The following is a 25,721-nucleotide window of genomic DNA, read 5'->3' as shown; positions in this document are numbered from 1 at the left end:
AGGGGATCAAATACTTTTTTCCCTCACTGTAGTTGCCATTCAGCTTGAACTAAATTTATGAATAGTTAACAATTCAATACAGTAGGTCTATTTTACAAGTAAAATTATAAGTATTATAAGTAAGTAAGTAAGTAAGTAAGTAAAATTAACAGTTAAGTAAACAGTTTATCCAAATTGTCTCATAATTTTCTGCTCAGAATGACAGTTGGCTATTCATTACTGCACTTCATAGCACACCTAGTCAACACCTTGGAAAATAAATTAGCGCTCTACAACAATTAGGAAGCTGCTCATCCATCATAATGAAATATTGCAGCAGTTAAGAGTGTAGTATAATGCTGTAATATCTTGCTGAACAATCTTTGTAAAAGACATTGCTTGATGACTGGGGGTGCTGAGTGAGGACAAAACCATACTGTAGTGTGGGGGTCCAAGAGAATTGGTGATATTCAATTAAACAATGAGTTGCATACTGTTGTCAAAACTATAATATTCTGTTTTGTGTTTTGTTCCACTTTGCTATCTTTGAATAGCACTAAGTCTGAACGCCTCCACCAGATGCTTTATCCCTACATCCTCTTGAGCTGGAGATCTTAATTATTCAACTGGAATTCAATTAGTCTAAAAATTAAGTTTCAAAGTAATTTGCAACGCACTGCTTGCGTTCCAGAAATCACTTCAGGGGCTAATTTGAGGCTTCAAGGGAAATTAAACTTTCCTACCATGACCCACAGAATAAAGTTATTTAACTTTTTCTTAATCAGCAGACTGTTTTATGTTTTAAGAAGTATCTTCTTGAAAAACAACAACAACAACAACAACAACAAAGTGGTATATATACATTTTCAAACTTTGGTTTTAGGATGTTTACTAAAATGGTCTCAAAGCACACCTAAGACCCTTATCAAAGAGATACACTTATTATTGTAATACAAACACATTGTAGTAGCTAATAAACAAACGAGGATATATGGAAGCACTTACAATTTTTAAATAATGAAATAAATATAGAAATACATATACTCAAGTAGGCTGTATATGTGCTTAATTGGTTTAACGTATTACTAATATTGCTCAAGAAATATTAGCATTATAACTAATTTAATATTTTCATAACTATAAGCACAATGATCAATTTTATGTCTGCAATTTAAAGCCCACACGTATAAACCGGTTTCACTATGCAGCTCTGCAGGGAGACTGCGCTGTATTGGCGTACTGTCGCTTTAATAAAGTGTACGCTGGAGGACTGAGTTTGAGTGCTGTGTGGAGGAGTTTGGGTCACTTTTGGTGAAAAACTGCAGAGTTTGTGGATTGTCTTGTTTAAAGGAGGAAAGCTGTTTAAACCTCGGCGTGACACATCTAACCTGCAGGGGCCTGAGTGCACCCGGGGAAGAAAGGAAAGTCGATCTGTGAAAAAGGAGGAAGTGGAAATTGTGAACGGAGAGAAGGGAAAACTGGAAACTTAACTGCAGCACTATGGGCACCATCGCCCAAGTCTCAGGCCTTCACCCACACCCCGGACTCCATCGATGAGACCACGGTGTGTCCGGATGAAGTGGATCTGAGCCTCAGCGGGACATCGGACGGGTCCGCGGGGCTGCTGGACGCTTGCCGTTGTGGTTGTGTTGAACATTAGCGTGTTGTGGACATCACAAGCGCATATATACAGACACAACACCTCTTATGACTGCGAGCTATACATCAATAAGATCTTTAAAACAACACGCAATCCTCAAATACACCTAGTGAGGACAGTGTTTTTGAGTTGCGTAATATGGGTTTGAAATCAGAGGCGAATCTGCCGTGAAAACAACTCTGCTTCCGGTTTGGGGTTGATCCACGCGTTTCACTTATTGGATTGATCTGAAGGTACAACATTATAGGATAGATTGAAAAGTCACTATATCTACTGAACTGCTTTCGATATATTCAGTTGTTTTTTGAGGGCTACATCCTATTTCTCTCTCTTTTTTTTTTTTTATTGCCAAAGGACACCTGTTGCTTCCTCCCCTGACATGAGCTGAGCAGGGAGCCGCGGTGATACACTGTACCCAGGGCTCTACACACAATTGGAAACCTGCACTTTTTTGGGGGGGGGGGGGCGGAAATCTCCGAGTTTGCGAATGAAAATTAGCAGAAGATGAAAGTTACGGTCATTTTTGGGAAGACTGGCGTGGTTGTTCCCTGCAGAGATGGGTGGACAGTCAGAGATTTGATTCAACAAGCCACCCAGAGATACATGAAACTTCTAGAACAGGTAAATTGACTTTTTGTATCCTTTCTCTTGTCTAAATGATATGACAGGTATAAAAGCACAAAAGAATGAACTGTTCTGTAATGGCTGATTATTCTCATTATTATGTCCATGCACTGTATTATTGATACAGTAAACGTGTTCATGTTGGGTTATAAATAGACTGGTATGCACCTGTGCCCTGCCTTGCATTCCAGTCAAGGTGAGTTTGCTCCACCTGATGGAAGTAACCAATTCAAACTCCCATATAATTATCATCAAGTTATTGCTGTTCCCATAAGTCTACTGTAATTAGTTTGCAGCAGGTACTTTTATTTGACTTTTTAGACCAAGTGGTTCAACTTTAATTTGATCTGAAAAGTAAACTGCTCTAATATTTAACTCACACACATGTACATATATGAGAAAGTGATCATATTGAGTTGCCTGCTTGGCTCTATAGATTTTTATCCACTGGAGACTGAGGTAAAGTATTTTTCCTTCAACTTGGTAAGATATTGTAATTGGACTTCAATGTGCTTGATCGTGTGAGATCTGTAACTTCATCATACCAACAGAAAAGGGCAGGAATGGTCTTCAATGACGTACGTTGAGGTATCATTTTATGATGACTGCTAAACACATCGACTTTTGTGGTACTGTTAAATTCACTGTCCTGGATCCTCTAATGCGGTCCTTTCTGTTTCTGCCCAATTGATGTGGATGTTTTTTGTGCACAATGTTAATCCCCCCCCCCCCCCCCCGCAGCACCACTATTGTTCTGTTCCAACTTTCATATTCCTTGTATTTGCCATTGAGGCCGAGGGAATGAGTTTCACTTGCAGATAGGAGACTATCTTCTCTAATTTCATTGGGACAGCTGTGTGCTTGACTGTTTCTGGACTCTTCAGTTATAGTCTGTCCCATGATGTTAGGCTTGAATTGTTATAGAAAAGTAGCACTCAGTTTTAACCAAATAAAAGGAGATCTTCACAGCTTAACTTATAGTGAGGTCCTACTCTCCATAATTTCCAATGGTCAGCTGTAGGGATGCAACTTTCCTGAGTGTATGCATGAATTGCACTATTGATTGTTGTGAAGCATCACAAACAAGACAGGCTCATGAGGTATAGATACCTGAAGTCCACTCAACAACATCTGAGTGAAGGAGGAAAAGACATGGGGCCTACATTATTGTATAAATGCATTATTATTTTGTTCTCCTAGCACGCCGTAATTGTGTGAAAGATCTGTTGAATCTTATTATTCAAGGACTTCAGGAAGCTACTTAAATCACCTGACACCAAAGAACCTTTATTTTTAAATCGAGAATAATGTGTCTCAGGTTTGTAAACAAGCTTTGGTATATTAATAATAACATGGTGTCCCATTGCAGCCGAAGAAAGATCAAGGCCTGATTTGCAACATCGCGATCAAAACTTAACACTAATTGGCATATAATTCAGCTTCTTACATACAGATCAAAAGAGAGAGGAGGAAAATAAATAAATAAAGCTGGAGGATAATTTATGGTGGGGCCTTTCATAACCTTTACTTTCTCAAACAAACAATGCATAGATCATTAACCTGAAGAAAGCACCAGAAGATAAGTTGTTTAGGCTGTACACATGGAAGATTTCACTTCTTCTGGCTAATTAGAAGTTCAAAAATGTGCTTATTTTATAATGAATTAATCGATTAATTAATTTTCACTTTCATATAATGTGCTTAGAACTGCAATACCTTTGAATGTATGACCTTCTAAGTTTGAGGATGCATTTCCAAAGACCGTTTTCAATGCTTAGTTGGATAGTATTTTCATGATGATTATTGGTGGTGTTCATTTTAAGCTGGTTCAATTTAATTTTAATCTTATTACCTTGCACAAAATCTACATTGAATAAAGCATTCACCTTCAATTTAATACAAATTGAACAGTAATCATGTTTGCACAATGGAAATGAAAATTTAGCCTATGTTTTTCTTTTTATGCATAATTGATTCAGCTTGCAATACTCAGAATTAAAATTGTTTCTCTTTAAAACACATGCTACTGGGAATGCAGTCTCCTTCACACATGTTTCGAAATTATTAGTCTTTAGGCTATTTTAATGTGCTCCTGTTTATTCTGGTATTACACTTGTCTTACAAAGTCTCTTACAACTGACAATGATTCAGTAGCTGGAGTATGGCAGCATTCCTCTGTACTCTCCACAATATCTCATTATGAACAGCAAATGTAGAGATGCAGAAATATCATCATTTGGAAGTGGATTTAAACATAACTTTTATGCAGTAGCTTAGTCGTTAAATAACTCAAAGTGATAGGTGACTGTTATCTGCACGTTGTCTTACACTTTCAGTTAATGGAAAGAGTAAACGTCTTTTTTATAAAATTGCTGGAAAAAAACAACAAACTTTGAAAGTATAGAAGTACTTTATAATACCTGGCAATTTTTTTTCCTTCTTAATTTAAAGGGTGCACACCGTCATGACACATTTTTCACATTGCCAACAATTTTTTTTCTTTTTTGTAAGGTTTGTTTTTAAAACAAACAATGGAAAATACTAATAATTTACTTTAACATGTTTTGTGTGCTCTTGGGGACATTATTGTATGTGGGGACAGCATTGCTGAAGGCACTGCAGCTTTGCTCAGGTGAGACAGGGTTGGGGTTGGATTTTGCTTGCTTGTGGCTGAAACTATATTCACCAAATAACCAACACTGCAGTTATGTTCTTCCAAAAATATTACCGAACTATAGGCTGTGATGTGAAGTCATGTTTACTCATGGTTCACCACCACCTTAAGTTGTACAGTTTGAAAAAGGTTAATATTTACATTGGGTGGGAACAGAAATTTAGATTTTTATTTTTTTCCTCTCTCTCCAGGCCTTTCAATGTTTACAAGCCTGTGGTGACCCAATTAACTAGTCATAAACGTCTCCCAATGTAGGATACTAACTACACTGAAGGCATTCGATTTAACTTATTTTATTTTATTCACCTTTTCACATCCAGTTCTGTTCTTCACAGACGACCTTTTACTGGAAAACTAAATTGTGTTGAAGTCACTTGTTTTCTCCTGTCATTGAAAGATGCAACAGTTGTTTGTGAGGGTTATTTGAATTCCAACAAAGATCACAAGCAGGATTACCTCGAATTCCAGTCATTAGGATGAACATGTTTTTCAGGGAATGTAAACAATGTTTATAGCAGGGTGTAAGAGATGAGACTCCATTACAGTGTAACCATTTGTGGGTTGAGTTTCTATGTAGATCAAAATAATGACGTTATTTCTTTCTCTCAGCATCATTATTTATTCGTTTTTAAACCATAGCAGAGAGGAAGATTACCTAGCTGGCTAAAGTCAACTGGCTAAAAAACATTAACTATTATTTAAATGTAGTTCTGCAATATATTTACATGACAAACACTGACCTTAAAGAGGCAGAAGAAACTAGCATTTTTCCCATACATTGTGTAGCCTAGGATGTTTTTTTTTTTTTAAATCTTGTTTTACAGGTACATAGCTGTACATACCACCAAGTCAACACATTCCATGTTTACTTTAATAGTTTAAGAAATACTCCCCTGACACAGGGAAAATTGCAGAAGTTAAAATACTAGTTCAGCATCTTGGCCAATTAGATTAATCATCCACTGTTTTTACGTTGGAACACCCAGAAGATGTGTGTCACCTAAGTTGTGGTCCAAGGTGCTGGTTGAATACTATGAATGAGAATTACCCCTTACAGATTGATGCCATGGACACAAAGACTGGAGGTTATTGATTAATCTGTTAAGATTAGTTTCCCTTCCAAGGATGGGTGTATGATAAATGGAAATCTTCGTCATTCGATGTAATGCAGGCCAGGTCTCCTGGGGTTTAACAAGGCTCACACTTGCTAGACTGTCTATAATTCCTGCCTTCAGTTTAATTCTGGAGTCATAAACAACTGGTGGCTTTATGGGTCTGGACGGTGTTTCAAAAATAAGATCATTTTAGTGCTTCATAGATTAGGTAGCCTATGTTTTGAAGAATTGTCTTGGGATACCATATTTCTACCCTTATGTCAAGGCAGTTAGTCTTTTTCATATGTAGGCTAGTCCTTTGAAGAACTTTCAGATGTTCTGTTAAAAGCTGGAATAACTGGGTCCACTTGTTGTTGTTGTTGTTGTCTTAATCAAGTTTGTTATATTGCTTTGTCAGCAAAAGCTCACTTATCATTTACGTCCAGTGAAATTAACTATTGACCTGAAGGGCATGAATCTATTATCTGGCAGTTGACCTCTGATTTTGAATATTACTATACACAGCAAAAAGATATTTGGTCCCCACCGGAGCTGTGCACACCATGCATAGCTGACTTTGTTTTTGTTTTTCTTTGTTCCATTATTAATTACATTTCCTCATGCGTCACAAATTCCATAGGTTTCAAATGGCAAGTGTCGAGTGGCAAGAAATGAACTGCTGTGATATTCTTAAGCTTTCATTGGCTCCAGAAATATTGTCTAGAAAAGCAGTCTTTTGACAATACAGTTTTTCTCATTGTTCCTGTCGTCAGGTTTTATTGTGTCAATCAACTGAACATTACCCTACATCTTGTTAAAAAGAAAAAATATTAATTTCTGAAAGCTTTCTTACACAATAGGCTATTTGTTTGGTGGTTTACTGTATTCACTAATGAAGTTAAGCGATTCCCCAGTTGACATTACCTTAATTGGTGAGTGATCATAACAATCAAAGAGACTGGTGAAAGGTCACAAGATGTGCAGCAGTTTCATTTGTAGGGCTATAAAAACAAAGTGTGGTCCATATTTACTTATTCACTTCACATTTTATGTGCAGTAAACAGTAACCATCTCATTCTCTCTTCCTCCAGGACACTTGAAAATTAAATTCAGCATCCCAAGATGAGCTTTTCCTTATAAAGACAGTGTATATAATTAGATTGGCCTTAATGACAGTAATTTCAGTGCACTCAATAGACAGTCAATAGCTTTGATTGTTGCTGTTTTTCCTCGTGCAATTGAATCCTGTGCTCGGTGAGATGAGCCATTTCTTTATGCATCTCAGATTGCTTGTTAAACGTCTTAAGAACCTTGAAGTCCTTGTGATGGAAGACTTCGTAAAGCAAAATATTTCAAGCGATGCCAGTAGTTTGCGGTTGATTTATTTAAGATATTTATTGCTACATGTAATAAAGGCATCAGACACAACAGCTCTGTATAATGCAGATCTTACACAATGTCTACGCTGAGGGTCCGGTCCCGTCATCATTACTTTTATGATGCATTTGAAGAGTTGAATCTAAGGGATAATTGAGTCTGGAATCAATGCCCATATTTGAAATTATTCACATGGACTGAGAATCTGTTTCTGAATACACTGCGTTTTGTGTTTGATAAAGGGTCTCATTCAACAGTGGCAAAATGATTGTATTATCTTTAGTGTACTTAAGTTACATAATCGGTCTCTACTCTGGGGCACACACTGTACCCTTTTCTTATGCTTAAAATGCTTTGTCAGTACATTATGTTTGGAAGCTTGCTATTTGAAAGGCAGATATGTAGAAATCATTTCTGCCAGGAAAACCACTGTGAACTGTAAAAGCAGGGGTCACAGTCTGGGTCGGCTCCCTGTACTTTTTGTTCTTGAGAGGAGCCTTCAAATTGTATCCGTTCCTTTGAAACCCAGACAGATGTCAGCACGGAAGATTAATATTCTGCAACTGAACTGATATTTCATACGTTTGGTAACAGTGAAAGCAAAATGTCAAGTTTAAACATCAGTTTTTAATTTATCACACAATTCCTGATTTACTTTTACACTTCAGGTTAAGTTTATAACATAAGGTATCCATCAAAATGAAGAGTTCAAAATCATTAGTGATGCGCAAGCCAAAGCTACACTTGTGTTTAAACAGAATTACATTTGATGTGTTGCCGTGAATAATTTGACCTTGAGTAAAACTGCAGTGAATGAGTTACACTGTGAAAAGAGTATTCAGATTTCAAAACTGCCTTTTACAGTACAAGCATAGGATTTTAACTTTCTCACTTTATCATGTGTGTGAAATGGTAAATATTTCTCCAATAAAACACAAATAAAAAACATATGAAGGCTTTTTTTTTTATTAGAGGAGGTTTCAAAGTAAATCCTATTAGTACATTTTTCAAGCTCTATGTAGTGTCTGCAAATATTTTGTCTTAACTACACCCTTCTTGTAATTATTGTGTTGACCTAAACCTGCTTACCACATCCACCATTATGTAGATTTCTCTATAGTTCTACCCAGATGCTTGACAGAAATGTACTTTCAGACTAGGCCCTGTGATAGACCTCTTATTTTGACTGGCATATCTTATTGTACACTCGGGGCTGCTTTGTTTTAATGCTTTCATGCTGAGGTAGAGCCCTATCTCCTTTAATTCTCATGTGGGGCATTGGCAGGGGCTGATTGTCTGGTTACACACCAAACTGGATGGATGGCTCCCTTTTGTGAACTGATATCGTCACTTAAATGCCTTGGCCCTTCCTCTCGGGTGTAATCTGAGGGGCAGTTGAGCTTTTCCATCGGTGCAAATACACAAGCAGTGGAGTAGTAAATTGTGCAAGGGTCAGGGAGAAGATAAAACCCAGAACGGCTTAATTCCTGAGACCACCAAGGTGGTGTGACCAGGGCGCTGATTTATCCTCTGTACTATAATTACCTTTTATAATCTCTAGTCGATTGCATTGGGGTTGAAATGTTTAATTCCAGGTACCATAAAAACAAAGTATTGTATAGCTTTCTATATTAAAAAAATTATAAATAAAAATCAGTTCTTCATATTACGTCACCGCATGAGGGCTGTTTATAAATCATTAATTACTTTGAGATCTCTGCTTTCCATTTCAGCGATCGCTGGAGTCACCGTCATGTTACTGCAAAAAATGCAAATGAAAGCCCATACCACTTTTGTGGTCCTTTGTAACGTGTGTGACATCATTCCTCCTTTGTCTAATTCAGACCAGCGACTCGACATTACACAGCTCCATTCAGTCGTGCAATAGTTTCACTCGGTTACCTCATGGCGAAGGTATGCTTTCCCGCCTGACACAGCTGACAGGCTGTGGAGAAAAATGAGGACTGGCTTTCTTTACACTTTATAAGAGTTATATAGTGCAAACAAGTGCTTTGGAGTATGGTAAATACTGCACGATATGTGATGGCGGGGGGGTGGTAATATTCTGTAACTTTTTTGGTGTGTTGTATTTTTTCAATAAATCCATGCTATTTCAGCGATGAATCATAGCCAAATCCTCTTGTGGCAACTGCTGCTGAAAGCGGGAGCTCTTCGTCTGCTGGAGCTGTACAGTGGGAGTGGCTCACAGTTTTTCAAGGCATGCTTGTTTCATCCTTGTTTTTGCTAATTGTGCTTTTAGAACTTTCTTAGTTCAAGGCTTGCGATGAGCATGTGTGGCCTGCCTTTTACTGCAGCTGAAATCCAGTGACAAGCAGTATGATATCCTGAATTGACCTTTGCCATTTCACACTTTCAGAGCAGTCATTTATGCTTCCCTTACAAGAGAGGCAGAACTCTTTTACTGTAACAAATTGAGGGGGGTGAAAGTAGGTGATAATTTTAATCTACAGCATGTGATCATTTTGTTTCCTTTGTCACGTCCACATATTTATTGCATTTAATTACATTCATTTTTGTAATAGTAACTTCTAGTCGTGCTACACCAAAACATAACATCTTGTCTCCCTGTGACTTTTGGTACGGTACTGTACTTTACTTCCTTATTAAGTAGGGTGTATTAACAGGACAGAGCAATAATTAGCTCAAAAGGAAACATTTCGTCACAGTGTATTAAAAACCATACAAGACCAACCCATAGTAACATTAAAAATACAGAGCAATCGACAAATATATGTGTACATAGAAACTTCCCTCTTATTCTTGTGTGTATAATAGATAATCCTGCTGAAATCTCATTAGGGCAATATTGTGAATTAATGGCATGTTATGAAGCAGAACTGCATCTATGATTTGAACCTTTTCCATATTAGTGTGATGCATTAGTTCGTGCTGCCTTGTTGCTGCTGGAATATTGAATGGCTTCTTTCTAGACATACAAAGTATGCTGCTCCTCCATTATCCAAAACTGAAATATATAGCCTAGGCTTAATCACAAATGATGCACTCCCTTGTTGTTTTAGTCACTGCATGTTTTTGTCGCTCAGTGCCATAAATGAAGAATTAGCTTCCAAGGGATTCTTGCTCCCTGCTTTAACAAAACTGCTTTGGTGTCAACAGTATGTATACATATGCTGATCATGTATAACTGAAGTAACCCCTGTGTTAATGTGATTAGCAACTTGAACTTGAGACCCATCAAGGTATTTGCATGTGAACTTTTCCTGGAAGGTGAAATAGCGTCAAACGTTGTAAGAATAAATAAGCAGTCCTATTGATGTTTCTGTCAGGACATCACTGCCTCGGTTAATGATGAAACGATTAATCCGCAAATAAGCAACTGTCTGCTACTATGATGTGGCATTATGACCCCAGACTTACTTTTATTAGTGATCTAGCCTTGGTACATGATTCTTCTGAAGGCCTTCATTTTTGTATGTGGTAACTAACTAATCGGTTAGTTTTATTCCTTGTTAAAGGTTGCAATTTTGAACAAATCAATATTAAGCCAGTGTATCCCAGCATTTCCCAGCATTTCCCATGTGGCAGTGCTTACTGAAAGGGATTTCTGAGGCTGCTGGGAGATGTTTGCTCAGGGCAGAGAGGTCACTGTCACAGCCTGTGATGGACTGATTGGAAAGGTTAGGAGTGTAAAAGCATAAAACAGTATGACATGAGCCGCAGCCTTTAGCCATGTCAGCTGTAGGACAGAGACGCATACCACTGAAACCCAGCATTCCTCCCAGACAAGATTTTTATCATTTTCACCCATTTTATCCCCCCATGGTTATCCTGTATTCTTTGTTTGACTTATCATAGTTTTTTGTGTGCATCTATATGGGAGATGAGCTTCTCCAGGGCACTGTTGCACATAAAACCAGGAACTTAAGGAATTCATGCATCTCCCTCATTGATTATAATTTATTCATGTTATGTAATGTAAAATGTAATTTTGTAAATGCGTCAAAGAGGATCAAACGTGATTCAAAAATTGCAATGTTTCATGTATGTTTGTTGGTAAAAAACATATTTACACAATTTAAACATGCATTCACGTCTTCTGTATTTATTCTAAAGATAGAACAAAGGTAGAACAAAGTAATGTAGAAATGCTCTTTCCGTTCTGTGTAATGCCTCTGAACTTGTGAAAGCACCTGTGTACACGGCCACACACTGGCACATGGTTTAATGCGAAGGCTGAGGCGCTCCGTGTGCAGCAGCCGCATTGGCACAGCCCAGGAGCCATCCCGAAAGAGCCCCACACAGGAGGCTGCAAGTGTTAAACATCTTGGCCCGCTAAAAGTGTAGCTCTCCACTGACCTTGACTTCAAGTAGAAAAATGGTGAGCGGGAAGGTGACGTGCATCACATCCACATCGCTTATCATCCGCGCCATTCAGTCTCCTGTTTTGAAATTGTCTGCAAACCCAATTACCATAGTGCTTTCCATTTTGCACATAATAGGCTATGCGCACCTTGTCATCAAAAGAGATGCCACCACCAGTGTTTAATCAATTATTTGTATAGATGGAGTAATTGATAGCTCGGCTATAAAACCTAAAGGTTAACAGTATTCCCATGCAGCTGGGGCTGTGGACCGCATGCAAATGATGCTGAATTACAGCTTTTAGCAAGGGCTGCTCTTGAGATTTATGTAGCTGTTGTAATGACTGCAAATTGACGCCACTCTCATGTTGGCTCCAGTGTCATGGTTCAAAGCTGTGACTCTTTTATAATCATTTTATCACTTTCAGATAGAGCAAAGTGCAATGTTGTTAATTAGCAGATTTTCTCTGCACCCAATTGAAGTTTCTGTAGCTATTTTTTGTTTTATTTTTTCAATGATAATCTTACAGATTTGCTTGGTGGTAAGTAATTATATGTATCATTTTTGTTTCTGGATTATAACGCAATAAGCAATGTCTTACATTTAAAGTTAAATGCAATGTTAAGCTTCAGCCTAATTTGCCATATTTCTTAACAGTAGCATGTTACTTGGTTCAAGATATTGCTTTAGAATGGGAATTAATTCTGAGATGTCAGGGGATTTTCTCTCTAAATATGGAAGCCAAATATTGCATCTCAGATTGTCAGAAATATTTAATGTTTGTTTCTGTTCTGAACTGGAATAACATGATTTAATATCTGAGTCCAAATCAGAAAGTTTAAGGGTAGACATCGAGTAAGAGAGGATAGGAGGTCATCCAGAGGAGTTTGTTTTCTGCTTTTCAAAGTTGAGCACATTTTGCACTGGAACATTCTGGCAATACATTGGCAACATATTGGTCTAATCAAGTATTGTGTTGTACTGTACGTGAAGTACTATGCCTGAATTTTTATTTTATATTTCGAATTCGAACTCACACCTGTAACAGTGATGCAACATTTCCAGATTGAGAGTGTTAAAGTTTTATATGACTTCAGGCAACGGATTTAGCTGTATGCTGCAGGAACTTTAAATATTCCTTCAGGCGATGGAGGGATGTGCTTGCCTTAGAGGACCGTGCACGCCATCCTGTTGACAATGTGCAGCTGCTTCAGGCCGTGCGAGAAAGTTTGTATGGCATGCAGTGACCCGACGGAGGAAGTCACTGGGAGTCATTCAGGAAGTTATCAGGTTGTTGAAAAGAGCCACTTAATTACAAAGACAACTGTGGGCTGGAACTGCGCTGCTGTTTTTTCATTAAACGGAGGAATGTCAAACAGGAATGTTAAGTAGGCTGCCAGTATCACTGAAACCTAGTGTAGCCAAAGCAGTGTAGTGATTAAGAACTCGTGTAGTACATGTAGACTTTGTGCTATATATACAGTCCCTATCTGTAAATTGTCAAGGAAGAAAGCCGTGGTGTAAATGTGCACAGTTTGCGGTGCTTCTATTAAATTATTAGTGTTTTGAGTTATTTTTGTGTAAGTCAAAGTCAGTCATGTTTTTTTAAGTGACTTAAGGGGGTGGTATACGTTTAGACCCCTTTGCTCACGCCTTCGCATAAGCATTACGTCTTGCGGTACAGTATTATAAAATAACTTGTGTCGCTTTGGCAGAGGCCCGCATCTGGAATAGGTCAGGAATGAGGTGATTTTGAGGAATCGACTAGCTGGCACTATGCCTGTTAGTAAGAACATCGATCATGCCTGAGCTCTCCTGTGTTATAGAGCTTTGCCAGCTTTTAGCAGCGTGGAAGAATACAAAAAAATATATATTTTTTTGATGTTACAGGTCATGCTGACCTTTCGTCTTGCTGTCTGACACTTAAAAGGAGCAGCAATCTGTCTATAATGTGTCCAGGAGGACGTTCAGCACAAGTGAGCTGCAATGGCTCAGGGTTCCTTACTCTTTCACAAAGTAAGACAAGTAAAGTCTTCTGCTCTGTTAGCAGTGCAACACTTTTAAGAAAGCAAGATCCATATCCATTTACACTCCTGTACCTTTATTAGATCGGCTTTTGCAAGACGAATAGTGAAATTGTTCAAATTATCATGGCAGAAATACAGTGCATTGTCACAGCTTGGCCCAGTTACTAGACGAGGACTAGATTTTTGTCCTGTTTGTTCTTTTTATATTTTAAGTGTCTAAAGCAATCACTTTCATAATGCTTTAGCCCCTGAATAAATGCATAACATTGTCTTGATAATAGTTTCATTAGACCTAAGAGTTAAACAAGATGTAGGCTAATCAAAAATAATAATCAGGATGTGAACAATGAAAATAATCAAAGGCACGTTACTTCAACAGTTGAAGAACATAGTGTAATGCCAAATGCAATCTATAATAAATAATAAGATACTGGCTTTGCCATTGAACATACTTTAAATATTGTCAAGGCAAATGGCCTTGGTACACTTTAGTGTTCAGCTTGTTCTCAGTTCTACAGTAAAACAAGATAATTCACTGTGAGGTTATTATATTGAATATTTGTGTGGAAAATGTAATGAACGTAGCATATTTTCCATTTGCCTCTATTTAAAACCGTAGCATGGCTTTCACTTTAGGGTACTTTCCTATTTATACTGAAGATATGAATTATATTCATGCAAACTGTAGATTGGTTCCCTTTGTGCCAATAGATATGTTTTAAATTAAATCCTGAAACATTGTTTTGAGACAAGAAAATTCCTGTGGGAAGTAGTAATTTTATTATTCTTTGAATTAAGAGAGAAATAAATGATTTTCTACGGAAATCCAGTCCAAAATGAACTTTTTATCATATTGTACAATACTGTGATTGTGAGCGATAAAACATATTTCCATACATAAGAAATCTGAATACTCTGGAGTGTTCTGCAGAGATATATTGCCCTCTAGGCTGTATTTCATTTCTTATTATTTATGCAAGAATTGAATTGACATTACACTTGGGTAACGCTCACTGCAATTCTCACTAATGCACAAACCTACATACACACACACAACCTTGTACAGATACCCCATTGCTTGCAGTCATTATGTTTCCAATGTTCATGAGATCTGTAGCATCTTATCACCTCCCCCACCCCCGTTTCTCTCATAAGATCATCCTAGGCGAAGAGTTTTCCAGAGGGAAGGAAAAGCTTCATACTGAATCTTGTAATACATGCTAGTAGAAGTCCCACAGTAGGTCAAGACTGAACATGTATGGGTGAATTATGCTTTACACCAAAGAAATAGTGTACTGTACTGTGCTCTGAAGCAAACGTTTACAGCTTATCTCCTTTATTTTCTGCAGTTGGTAGTCAGGTGATTGGCAACAGTATCTAAACCCCAAGGAGTGCAATACATTTAAAAACAAAACAAAAAATCCTGGTGGGATGTTAATTACCGATTTATAGATATTTGTGTGTGTGTGATTAAAATAGACTATGCTGTAGCGGCCTTCAGTATCTTTCCAGCGGTTTCTAAATCAGAGTAGTAAGATGCAAAGGTTAACATGCAAAGATTAAAGAAAGTACATGCAAAATAAACAAGGTCTGCTCTTGTGTGTTGGTCACATGATGGGAATGCCCTGGGCTTTGTCTTAGGAATTGCACACTGCACATTTTAATTGTAAAAATAGTTGGGAGTAGTGACTAGGTTTCAACCGACTTTTAATTTGCTACCAATCCATTACAGCTACATCCCATTTGTGAGTGATGAGGACATGGTAAACATTATTAAGGTATTCAGCAGACGACTCCCACCCCACCCCTCCTAGGCAACTGACTTTAAGAAAACACTAACATACAATATTCTAGATTTACACATCATTACATGGGTAATTTGAACAAATGTGCCAGAAGGAGGTGCTGAAATGGGGGGGGGGGGGGTGACAGTATGCACTTGTATTGCTCATTGGCAGCTCATTCCACTGCTTAAAATATGGGCTGCCACTAGACAAATTAAATCTTCAACCTGCTGCTTTGATCATTTGTTTTTCTGGAAGCACAGCTTTCGGTTTTCATAGGTATCCCTTTCATACAAAAAAAACCCCCCGGGGATGTCTGTGTATTGACACTGCAATTTGTATATCCTTGTGTGGGGTGGCGATTTAGAGTACAGTAACTCTGAAGTGTGCGATTTGAAATTATTCATATCCATATTTCTTTAAAAGCAAGGAAAGAAGAGCAAACTGCAGTGTGCGATGAATTCATAGTCCAGGTCCATTTCTGCTGGTTTGAACATGATCTTTCTCCCACTGATTTGCCGCTAGGGCTATATCACCCTGCACTGAATGGACCACGCACTGTCACCTCCGGACCCGACTCTGGAGTTGCCCATATAACTCGATAGTTGCTGAGATGGTGAGATATGATTTGCTATCATCTGGGGATTGAGGTCAGAAAATCTTTCCACTTCTATTGGATTGAAACTCAAGCCCCCAGGACTTCATACTTCTAAATGGAGATAATTTATAAGACTGATATATTTTCATCTTTTTTTTAATCTACTAATATTGAATGGCTGTTAAGCTTACTAAAAAGACATTCACATAAAGCTTAAGAAAAAATGCCACATAGTTCGGCAAACAAATGCAAATCAACAGCTAAGATTCTACAATTTCACACTGCTCCTCAAATTAAAACCCAAGCAAACACATTATTGGTATATATGTATGTAAGTATATGAATGTATCCATCTTAATTATAGCATCAAATTCTCAGCTGCAAAACCTCTAATCCATTTGAAGTGTACGAGCTCTTCGAACGGCCTGTTTTGATTGTTTGGGGCTGAGCCGAGATGCAGTGGCTAAGTAGCTCTGATTATGTTTGATATATGGCTTTAGTGCAAGAACAGCTGCCCAGATTTGGACTGATCACCCTGGTGGTTAGAAACCAAATAAGTGGAATAATTTTGGAACTGCGATTTTTAATTAAAATTCCTCACCTGACATTTTAATGAGGTGTTCAGAGAATTTGACTTTCTGAGAACACCTTCTCAGGACCACAAAAACAAACACCAGCAGCTGTCTTACAGAGAACTTCTTTTAATTCACTTGTCAGCTAACCTTTCTCCCATTATCCTAATCTCTGCAATCAAACAACGAACTGATTGGCACTAACAAACTTTAAACACAACTCTGTTTGATTCCCTTTCGGTTTTTGTTTCTTCCTGGGTAAAAGACCCTTTAAAAGACCCTATAATAACACAGACAGTCCAGAGAGTGTTTACTTATTCTGACACGGGTGTTGCTGGGATAACCAATGTATCGCGGTGAAGTGGTGAGGAGATGGCAAATTTGTATGTGCGTAAGTTGTGCGCATTTTTACATTTGAGATGTATAGGCTTTCCTGTCCCATTTATCTTGGGGTGACCCATGACAACCCCATGTCAGGCGACTGGAAGCAAAAAAAAACGGGCCCTTTGCAGAGGGTTATTTACGACCTCCGCTAACACAAAACTGCTTTCAAGACAAGACCTGGTAATTCCTGAAAATGGGGAAAAGTGGTCCGCTCTATTAGTATGTGTGTGTGGTCTGCAGTCCTCCAGGATCTGATCGGAGGCCAAAGCTTATTTAAGCGCAGGTCTCAAGGGGTGAATATTTTCAAAGCAGCAACAGCACAGGCGCTGCGCCTAAGGAGGCATAATAGAGCCGAGATAGATAGTTGTGTCATTTTCCCTTTCGGATTGTACCAGCTTCATTATTTACTTTGGAATTAGACTGTCACGGCCGTCTCTTGGAGACCCAAACCAAACACACAAGCTGTGTTAAAAAGAAATGTAGGAAAATTAAGGGTCCATTCTGAGTCACTTGGGCGCCATGTAAACTGAAGGCGTTGGAATATACTGGTTTGCTTGTCGAGCTGTGTCGAAATCAGAGGTTACTTCCTCTTTCACTTATAAAGCAAAGTCTGCTAGGTTTGCCTGTTTTTCACTGTGGACATTTGTAGGGGTTTTCACATTTGCATGGGCTCCAACTACACACAATTGGCAGCTGTACAACAAAGAGGGATACAAAAATCGCCAAAAATACATATCAAAATAATGTGTAGCTGTTATAGTAAACTGTGCTCTTAAAGCTTTTTCTAGTATTAGATGTTTAAGATGAGTTTTCCAGGACCTGTTTCCTTGCATTAAACGCAGACATAATGATGATAATAATAAGAAAAAGAAAAAATCTGACCTTCACCAACAATTTATATTTTAAATATAAAAATGTGCTTTTACCTGCAATGAGTCACTGCTGCTCTCCTACAACCCCCCCCAACACACACACACCTCTTTCTTAAGGAAATTCTGTAGTTCTAGTCACAGGGTGGTTGTTACTGCAGACTCCATTAAGCGCACTTGGCTGTAGTCAGCCTGGTCACAATAGGCTCTTCTACTGCAGTAAGGAGACTGTTATCTCCTTTTGCTCTTGATGTGCCCTTTCGTTCCCGCTTGAGTGTAACCTTTCTGTGAAAGTAGACACAATTCTTCTCTTTATAAGAGGTGGCATTCTCCTGTCTGTGAGAAGATTGGCTTTTGTCAAGAAGTGAGAAAAAGCAGAAGGAAGAAAAATACTTCAGGGAAATCTGAAATGCAGTTTATTCATGTTCGTCTCTGCAAATTCAATGTGTAAATATATTTTTTTATTTTTTTGTCCTCAGCTCCCTATATAAAGTGCCACACTTATGTCCAGGATTCTTCCCAGGAATATAAAACTGGAGATTGTAATGCAATCATAGGTAGTGGGTGTGTGGGTGGGTGGTTTTGTGGGGAAAAATGCTGCCATTTCCTTCAATGAAGCACAAATTAGCTTCCTGAATTAGCCTGAGATTTAGCCTAAGTTGATGGTACCAAAACCAGATTTGGTAATGCAACAACATCACATCGTGTAGAGTGACCCCTGAGGCACTTCTCCAGTTACATCAGTGCAGGTAAGCATTGCCATTAGGCATCTAGCGCGTGTTGCCAAGTCCTTGCGGTTGCTGTGGAGGCAGGTTTTAATCCTTAGAATCTCAGTCTTGTGAGACTGGGTTTGCCTGTGAACAAACCTGCCGATTCAAATGCAGGCTTTCCCTTGGAACAGGCGATGGACGGATTGCACTGCACTGCCTCGCCTTGTCTACAGTAGCTACTACTGGATCGAGTTGGTTTTTTGACCTTGGGGTTTGAATGTGCTTTGAGTTTGCATGGAAGCGGATAGGGAGTTAAGACTGCCTGCATCTTAATCCTTTTTTCCAAAATACACCCTCTAAACTGCTGATTCAGATATATCACGGTTGTGCGGTTGGCTTCTTTTTTTATAGTCAAGATGATCTTGCCTCTGAGTATAATTCACTTAATTATCTTTGAACCTATTATTGTAATGTAATATATAGGCTATAGTACATAGGCCAGTGTTACTTGTAGTGTAATTTGTTACTCTTACTGCCTGCTATACTCTACTGCATATAGTGATTACATCTGTAAAACAATAGTTTATCATTTATGTCACCAACACCAGCGATATAATGGGGGTGGTTTAGTGTGATATTTAAGTCCTCCCCCCCACCCCCACATAAAGATCCATTTCTATCTGATTTATTACCTTTTTCTTTTTTGCATTCTGCATTTTATTCCCCCTCTTTGGATACATTAATCTGCTGTGCACATATTAGTACACGTATAAATGCACATAATGGGCCACATTTCAGTTTTTTCAGCTATATGTATGGAAGGTAAGGTCCTTTCAAATCTCAACACGAAGCTGTGCTTGGATGTTAAATGATTTGCCAGTCTGCACTCTGTCTTTAGTGGACGAGACAGAAAACGCAGAACTGAAACATGAAACTCTTCCCCTTTAAAGTAAAACTACATTTTGCCCGCCTGTGCCTTTGGTTTGTTCCAGAACCTGTTTGTTGCCCAAAAGCTGTGTTCTGCTATGTAATGGCAAACATGCCAAGATGCCAGTATGATGGATTCAACACAACAGCATTTTACATCAGATAAAAAAATGTGCAAGAGGTTTTAGTTGTTCGGAATTAATTGTAAGCATAATATGAACAGTAGCAGTAGGGAAAAATAACACCACTCCAGTAGACATGTTTTACATTAGTGACTTGGGAATGGTCAACATGCTGAACAATCTTTCCCTTCACATCTGTTTAACGTGAATTTAATGGTATTTATTCCACATTAACATTATTTAACAACTTGCTATGAAAGTTACACTCTACAAAATGTCATGTCAAAGTAGTATTGATCACCACATTCTCAAACAATGAGAATGTGAACCTTTAACAGATGAAAACCCAATCTGAATGGCTTTTACACAGTATTACACTGTATGTTACACATAAAATGGCAGGTCAATAGAAGAAACCAACTGCACGGTATTAAACACAAACTAATTACTATGTTTATTTATTTTTTAAAGAGCAAATTATTTATTTTGTGTACCATGTATTGGGGAAAAAAAAGAATGTAGTACAAGTCGATAGGTTAGCCTAAATTGTACTTTAGACTTAAATTAACTGCTTACGATTGTTTCGATCATTTAATGTGGAGATACGGATCATAAATGTTCATAATCGAGAACAGAGGGCCAATTTAGTACCAAGGCAGGAGCACTTGGATGAGCCAGTACTAATAAGTTTAATGCAAAGTTATTCTCAAACAACCATTTTAGTTAACTATTAAATTAAATAAACCAATCGATTAAATAAATTGCAGAAACCTTACCACTTTACTGCATTGACTAGTATGTTTTGTGTGAGGGCCCAATGAGTTTTACTTACAATATTTGTTTTATCAATTGCTTCCAGATGCTACAGTGGGACAGAAAAGGGATACAACTAGTAAGATCATAATGGTGCTAGGTTTCTGCTTAAGCACAGTATGTTATTTTGTTATTTTTATTTACATTTGTATTAGAGCAAAAATAATAGGACAATGGCGTCTGGTAGGCTGTATTTTGTTGCATTTTGTCTTAATGTTCAAGTTTGTTTAATCTTAAAGCCTTTTACAGTGCTTCATGTTTACTTATTTTAAGCAGGGGCATTTCAAAGCTATAATTTAGGATTTCTTTACAATCCCAACTCTAGGCAATGGTACAAAGTAATAAGGGAATTTGTGTAAACTTCCCACGGAGTAAGGCGACCATTAAAATAGCAAGCTAATTTTGAAATACATTGGGTTTATTCTCTCCCCATCAGAATACAGTAAAAAGAAGGCCTAATCTGCTTTTAATTTGGTTCCTGTTTTTGTTTAGGTTTGTCTGTTATGTGGGATTAAACTGTCACAAATCATAGAACGTTGTTCCCCACTGAGTTCTTTAGCTATAAGTAATTCATTGAACATGAACTTCACAACTGCAGGGCTGTAGTATGTGCCAAATGCTCACTTAGATGAGAAACAATGCTAGAGAGAAGGAATGCACGATTCTGCCGAAGGAACCCTGTTAATTAGGCTGCTTACGATAACCAGTTATTGTGCAACATGCTGAACAGAGTATGACAGAATAATTAAAAACAACAACAAATATGTGTCACTAAAAAGGTTCCAGGCTCTTATCCATTTCATCTTCTTAGGAATTTAACCCTCAGAAATGACCCATGAGATAACGTCTTGCATATTTCTTTCATTATTTTGCTGCCTTTTGATTTTCCTTTAGGTCATATATTTTTACAGTCCAGTGGCTCTGTAGTTTCGGGGCAAGCAATGGTCTTGACTCTGCCCTCAACATTTGTGGATGTGAAAGCTGTGCTTTAGAACACTCGCATCACATATTATGTTTAGCATTTGGACTCCTGCCTAGGATTTGTTAGGGTATCTTTCCCTGCGGACCTGCCATGCTTAACACATGCATGCTTTAAGCATACATTACAAGTAAATGGTCACGGATCATATTTAATCAAAAAAGGACCAGGAAAGCCATTAATTGGCCACTTCTCAAATGCTGTGGTGAGCTACAAAACCAGTATTTGAGTTTTGTGGTGACTGTTTTAGTTAAGTGACTTGTAGAAGAAATTGAAACTAAAGCATGGTATGAAATACAGAGCAAGGTTCTATTAAGGGTTCCAGTGTTCAGAGTAGTGTGGTAATAGTCACATTAGTGCCTCGAGCACTGGGGATACAGATGGCTTAATTACTAAACGTAGGGAGACAGTTACAATTATGGCAATTAGAAGTGCAGTAATACATGTAATATAATGGCAAAAGTAGAGGGCAAGGAAATGGGGAGTAGGTAAGTGCATCTTAAAGTAGTTATCATTTGTGTGCCAAGGAGGGGAGAGCTGAGGCATTACAGAGTCTGCACAGGTGTGCCTTCCACAGACACTGGATGGTATATTGATCATTAAAACTATCTACTTTATCATCTCAGCTTTTGAGTGAACTTTAATTTCTGCAAATGACTGCCACTGGCCACTCTCTCATTAGTAAGAAACAAGGATTGCATCTAATTCTATTGGTGAGATAAACATGTAGAAAGTAGAACAATTTTACAGAACAAATTCACAATTTGATTTTAGCTCAGAGGATGTCACGAATCCTTATTTTTTCAATTCTACCCTGGTTCCTTTGATAGAAAATCCTTTTATCTATTGGTTTCACCTAAATGTAAGCAAATGTCTGTCTAATGCAGAAAGGACTTTATTAGTATATGATATTCAAGTTCAAATTAAGTGACTAGGGTTTACTTAAATTAAAAACAAAACAACAATAACAAAATTCACAAATTAAAGGATTAACTCTAAGGAAGTGTTCTACTTTAAGTGGGGTTCTACTTTTTTGGGGAGAATTCATGTCATGGAAGAGTGGTATGACTAATTTTAATTGGGACTTATTAAAGATTATTCAATTTGGAATCACTCCTTCTATGAACTAAACATTTAGTTTAATATTTTTTGTACCTGCTGTCTGTCTACTTGTCTTGGGAAAGCGATGCCTTCTATTTTATTATCTTTGCTCATTGATGGTCAAATTCAGGTCATGTTTAAAAGCGCTATAAATGCAATTGTATCCAACCCTAAAGTATTCTCTTGTGACCGTATAGGATGGCAGCTACTTTGTAAAGACCCATCACCTTGAGCACAGCGATGGAGGGATTCTGGACCCAGATGATGACCTGGCTGATCTTGTGGATGACAAGGATAAGGTTAGTCTGCAGTTGGATATTCTAATCTTACTCTTTCCTAACAGCAGCCATATATTCCTTTTTCAACTGATGTATTTAGGTGGAAGATTTTTAGGCCCTCAGATCTGAGTATTGCCCAGTATTGTTTGCCATAATGTATTATTTGTGATCATGTTTGTGCCCCTGAGCAACCAGCTCCTAATCAGGAACCACATTCACACAGAAATCCGATAACAGGATCTCAATGAAAAGCTTACCATCCCTGTTTCTCACCAGATTCCCTCCTTGAGGATCTCTTGAATTATGTATTCAGTTCTTAATGGGTAAATACCTGGAACATATTTTAGTTTAAAACAAGCAAGCCTTGTAGTTGGGACACCACATTTATCTACCAGAAATGAGAAATCATTGTGCATCTCCCGGCCCAGTCTTGGCCTCCCCGACCTAAACTGGGTTATATCCTGAAACAGAGTGAATAACCAAAGTCAATATCAAAATATTAGTATTGACAAGTTTATAAATGTCAAGAAACCAGAAAACAAATTGGGTAAAGAAACATGAAAATGCCAAATGCAACGTATTTCAAAAATCTATATAAATTGCACCTTTATATTCGTAACAACAACAGATATTCATAACATTTTGAACAGATGTTATCATGGTAGTATATTTCAAAATAATGTTGTATACTTTTTGTCCATTATGTTATGTGCTGTTATTTAGACAGTTGGTGGTTGGTATGTTGCATTAATATACACCTTCTGTTATTTTCATAGAAAGTTAAAAATCCTTGTTAGAGCTAGAAGTGATATTTACTACATCACATTTTTAATATTTTCTTTCCCCTTAATCTTAGAATCGGTCTTTTCCTGTTGTGAAAAAGGGGCGATTTCAGAAAGTGACCAGATCATCTGTTGATCTTGACTACATAAAGACCTGGATATATTAATATGTATTTAAAAAAAACCTTGAACCATAAGTTATTTTAAGATGAAAGGCTCTTGATTTCCACAGACTAATTGGCTTAAGGCAGAAGACAAACAAGAAGGATGTTACTGTATTTGATTTTAAAGTTATTTAATAAATAGGACCCAAAGGGAAAATGATTGTGCAATATACACTCACCTAAAGGATTATTAGGAACACCATACTAATACTGTGTTTGACCCCCTTTCGCCTTCAGAACTGCCTTAATTCTACGTGGCATTGGTTCAACAAGGTACTGAAAGCATTCTTTAGAAATGTTGGCCCATATTGATAGGATAGCATCTTGCAGTTGATGGAGATTTGTGGGATGCACATCCAGGGCACGAAGCTCCCGTTCCACCACATCCCAAAGATGCTCTATTGGGTTGAGATCTGGTGACTGTGGGGGCCAGTTTAGTACAGTGAACTCATTGTCATGTTCAAGAAACCAATTTGAAATGATTCGACCTTTGTGACATGGTGCATTATCCTGCTGGAAGTAGCCATCAGAGGATGGGTACATGGTGGTCATAAAGGGATGGACATGGTCAGAAACAATAAACGATGCCCAATTGGCACTAAGGGGCCTAAAGTGTGCCAAGAAAACATCCCCCACACCATTACACCACCACCACCAGCCTGCACAGTGGTAACAAGGCATGATGGATCCATGTTCTCATTCTGTTTACGCCAAATTCTGACCCTACCATCTGAATGTCTCAACAGAAATCGAGACTCAATCAGACCAGGCAACATTTTTCCAGTCTTCAACTGTCCAATTTTGGTGAGCTTGTGCAAATTGTAGCCTCTTTTTCCTATTTGTAGTGGAGATGAGTGGTACCCGGTGGGGTCTTCTGCTGTTGTAGCCCATCCGCCTCAAGGTTGTACGTGTTGTGGCTTCACAAATGCTTTGCTGCATACCTCGGTTGTAACGAGTGGTTATTTCAGTCAAAGTTGCTCTTCTATCAGCTTGAATCAGTCGGCCCATTCTTCTCTGACCTCTAGCATCAACAAGGCATTTTCGCCCACAGGACTGCCGCATACTGGATGTTTTTCCCTTTTCACACCATTCTTTGTAAACCCTAGAAATGGTTGTGCGTGAAAATCCCAGTAAGTGAGCAGATTGTGAAATACTCAGACCGGCCCGTCTGGCACCAACAACCATGCCACGCTCAAAATTGCTTAAATCACCTTTCTTTCCCATTCAGACATTCAGTTTGGAGTTCAGGAGATTGTCTTGACCAGGACCACACCCCTAAATGCATTGAAGCAACTGCCATGTGATTGGCTGGTTAGATAATTGCATTAATGAGAAATTGAGCAGGTGTTCCTAATAATCCTTTAGGTGAGTGTAGAACCATAGATTGTAATTAAAATGGGTCAGCAGCTATCACAGTAGTAGTGTTTTTAAGGTGGAGCTGTTCCACCTAAACACACCTGCTCTTAATTTCCTCCTGTGACCTCGAGCCCTTTCACTGTTGAGCTGGAAATAACCCGTGTAGACTTGGTCAGGGCCCTTGAGGGTTCTGGACACTGCCCTTGAATTAAATTCTTCATCGCCAGTTCAAGACTAGATTCAGCGTTGCTCTATGTCTGCAGTGGCATTATGTCCACGTTGGCTAAAATCATCAATCATTTTGAAAGGCCGTTTTTTGGCAGAAATGGAGAGCTGCCTTCTGCCCTGCGATGGGTCTGGAGGTCATTAGACACAGCTACGGATGAAATGGCGAAACAGATGCCTTTCAATCCCGCATTGGCGGTAATTTCCACCTACGTTTTCTACATGTTACTCTGCACTGGGTTGTCAGCCGCTACATTCCCGGCTCTCACCTTTTGGCA

The 25,721-nt window shown here is 38.3% G+C and overlaps 1 protein-coding gene across 1 annotated transcript in view; it reads left to right on the top strand.

Moving 5' to 3' along the window:
- Positions 1-1,201: 1,201 nt before the first annotated feature.
- LOC136711995 (partitioning defective 3 homolog B) overlaps positions 1,202-25,721 on the top strand; it is a 272,341-nt gene continuing 247,821 nt past the window's right edge. The window contains exons 1-2 of the mRNA XM_066688637.1: positions 1,202-2,260; positions 22,836-22,937. Coding sequence (XP_066544734.1) covers positions 2,144-2,260; positions 22,836-22,937 — 219 coding nt within the window. The 5' untranslated portion in view covers positions 1,202-2,143. The remainder of the gene's footprint in view (positions 2,261-22,835; positions 22,938-25,721) is intronic.

The sequence above is a fragment of the Amia ocellicauda genome, chromosome 16, assembly GCF_036373705.1.
Source record: "Amia ocellicauda isolate fAmiCal2 chromosome 16, fAmiCal2.hap1, whole genome shotgun sequence".
Taxonomy (NCBI): domain Eukaryota; kingdom Metazoa; phylum Chordata; class Actinopteri; order Amiiformes; family Amiidae; genus Amia; species Amia ocellicauda.
Note: the sequence above shows the minus strand (reverse complement) of the source record. Positions and strands in the feature narration are given on the sequence as shown.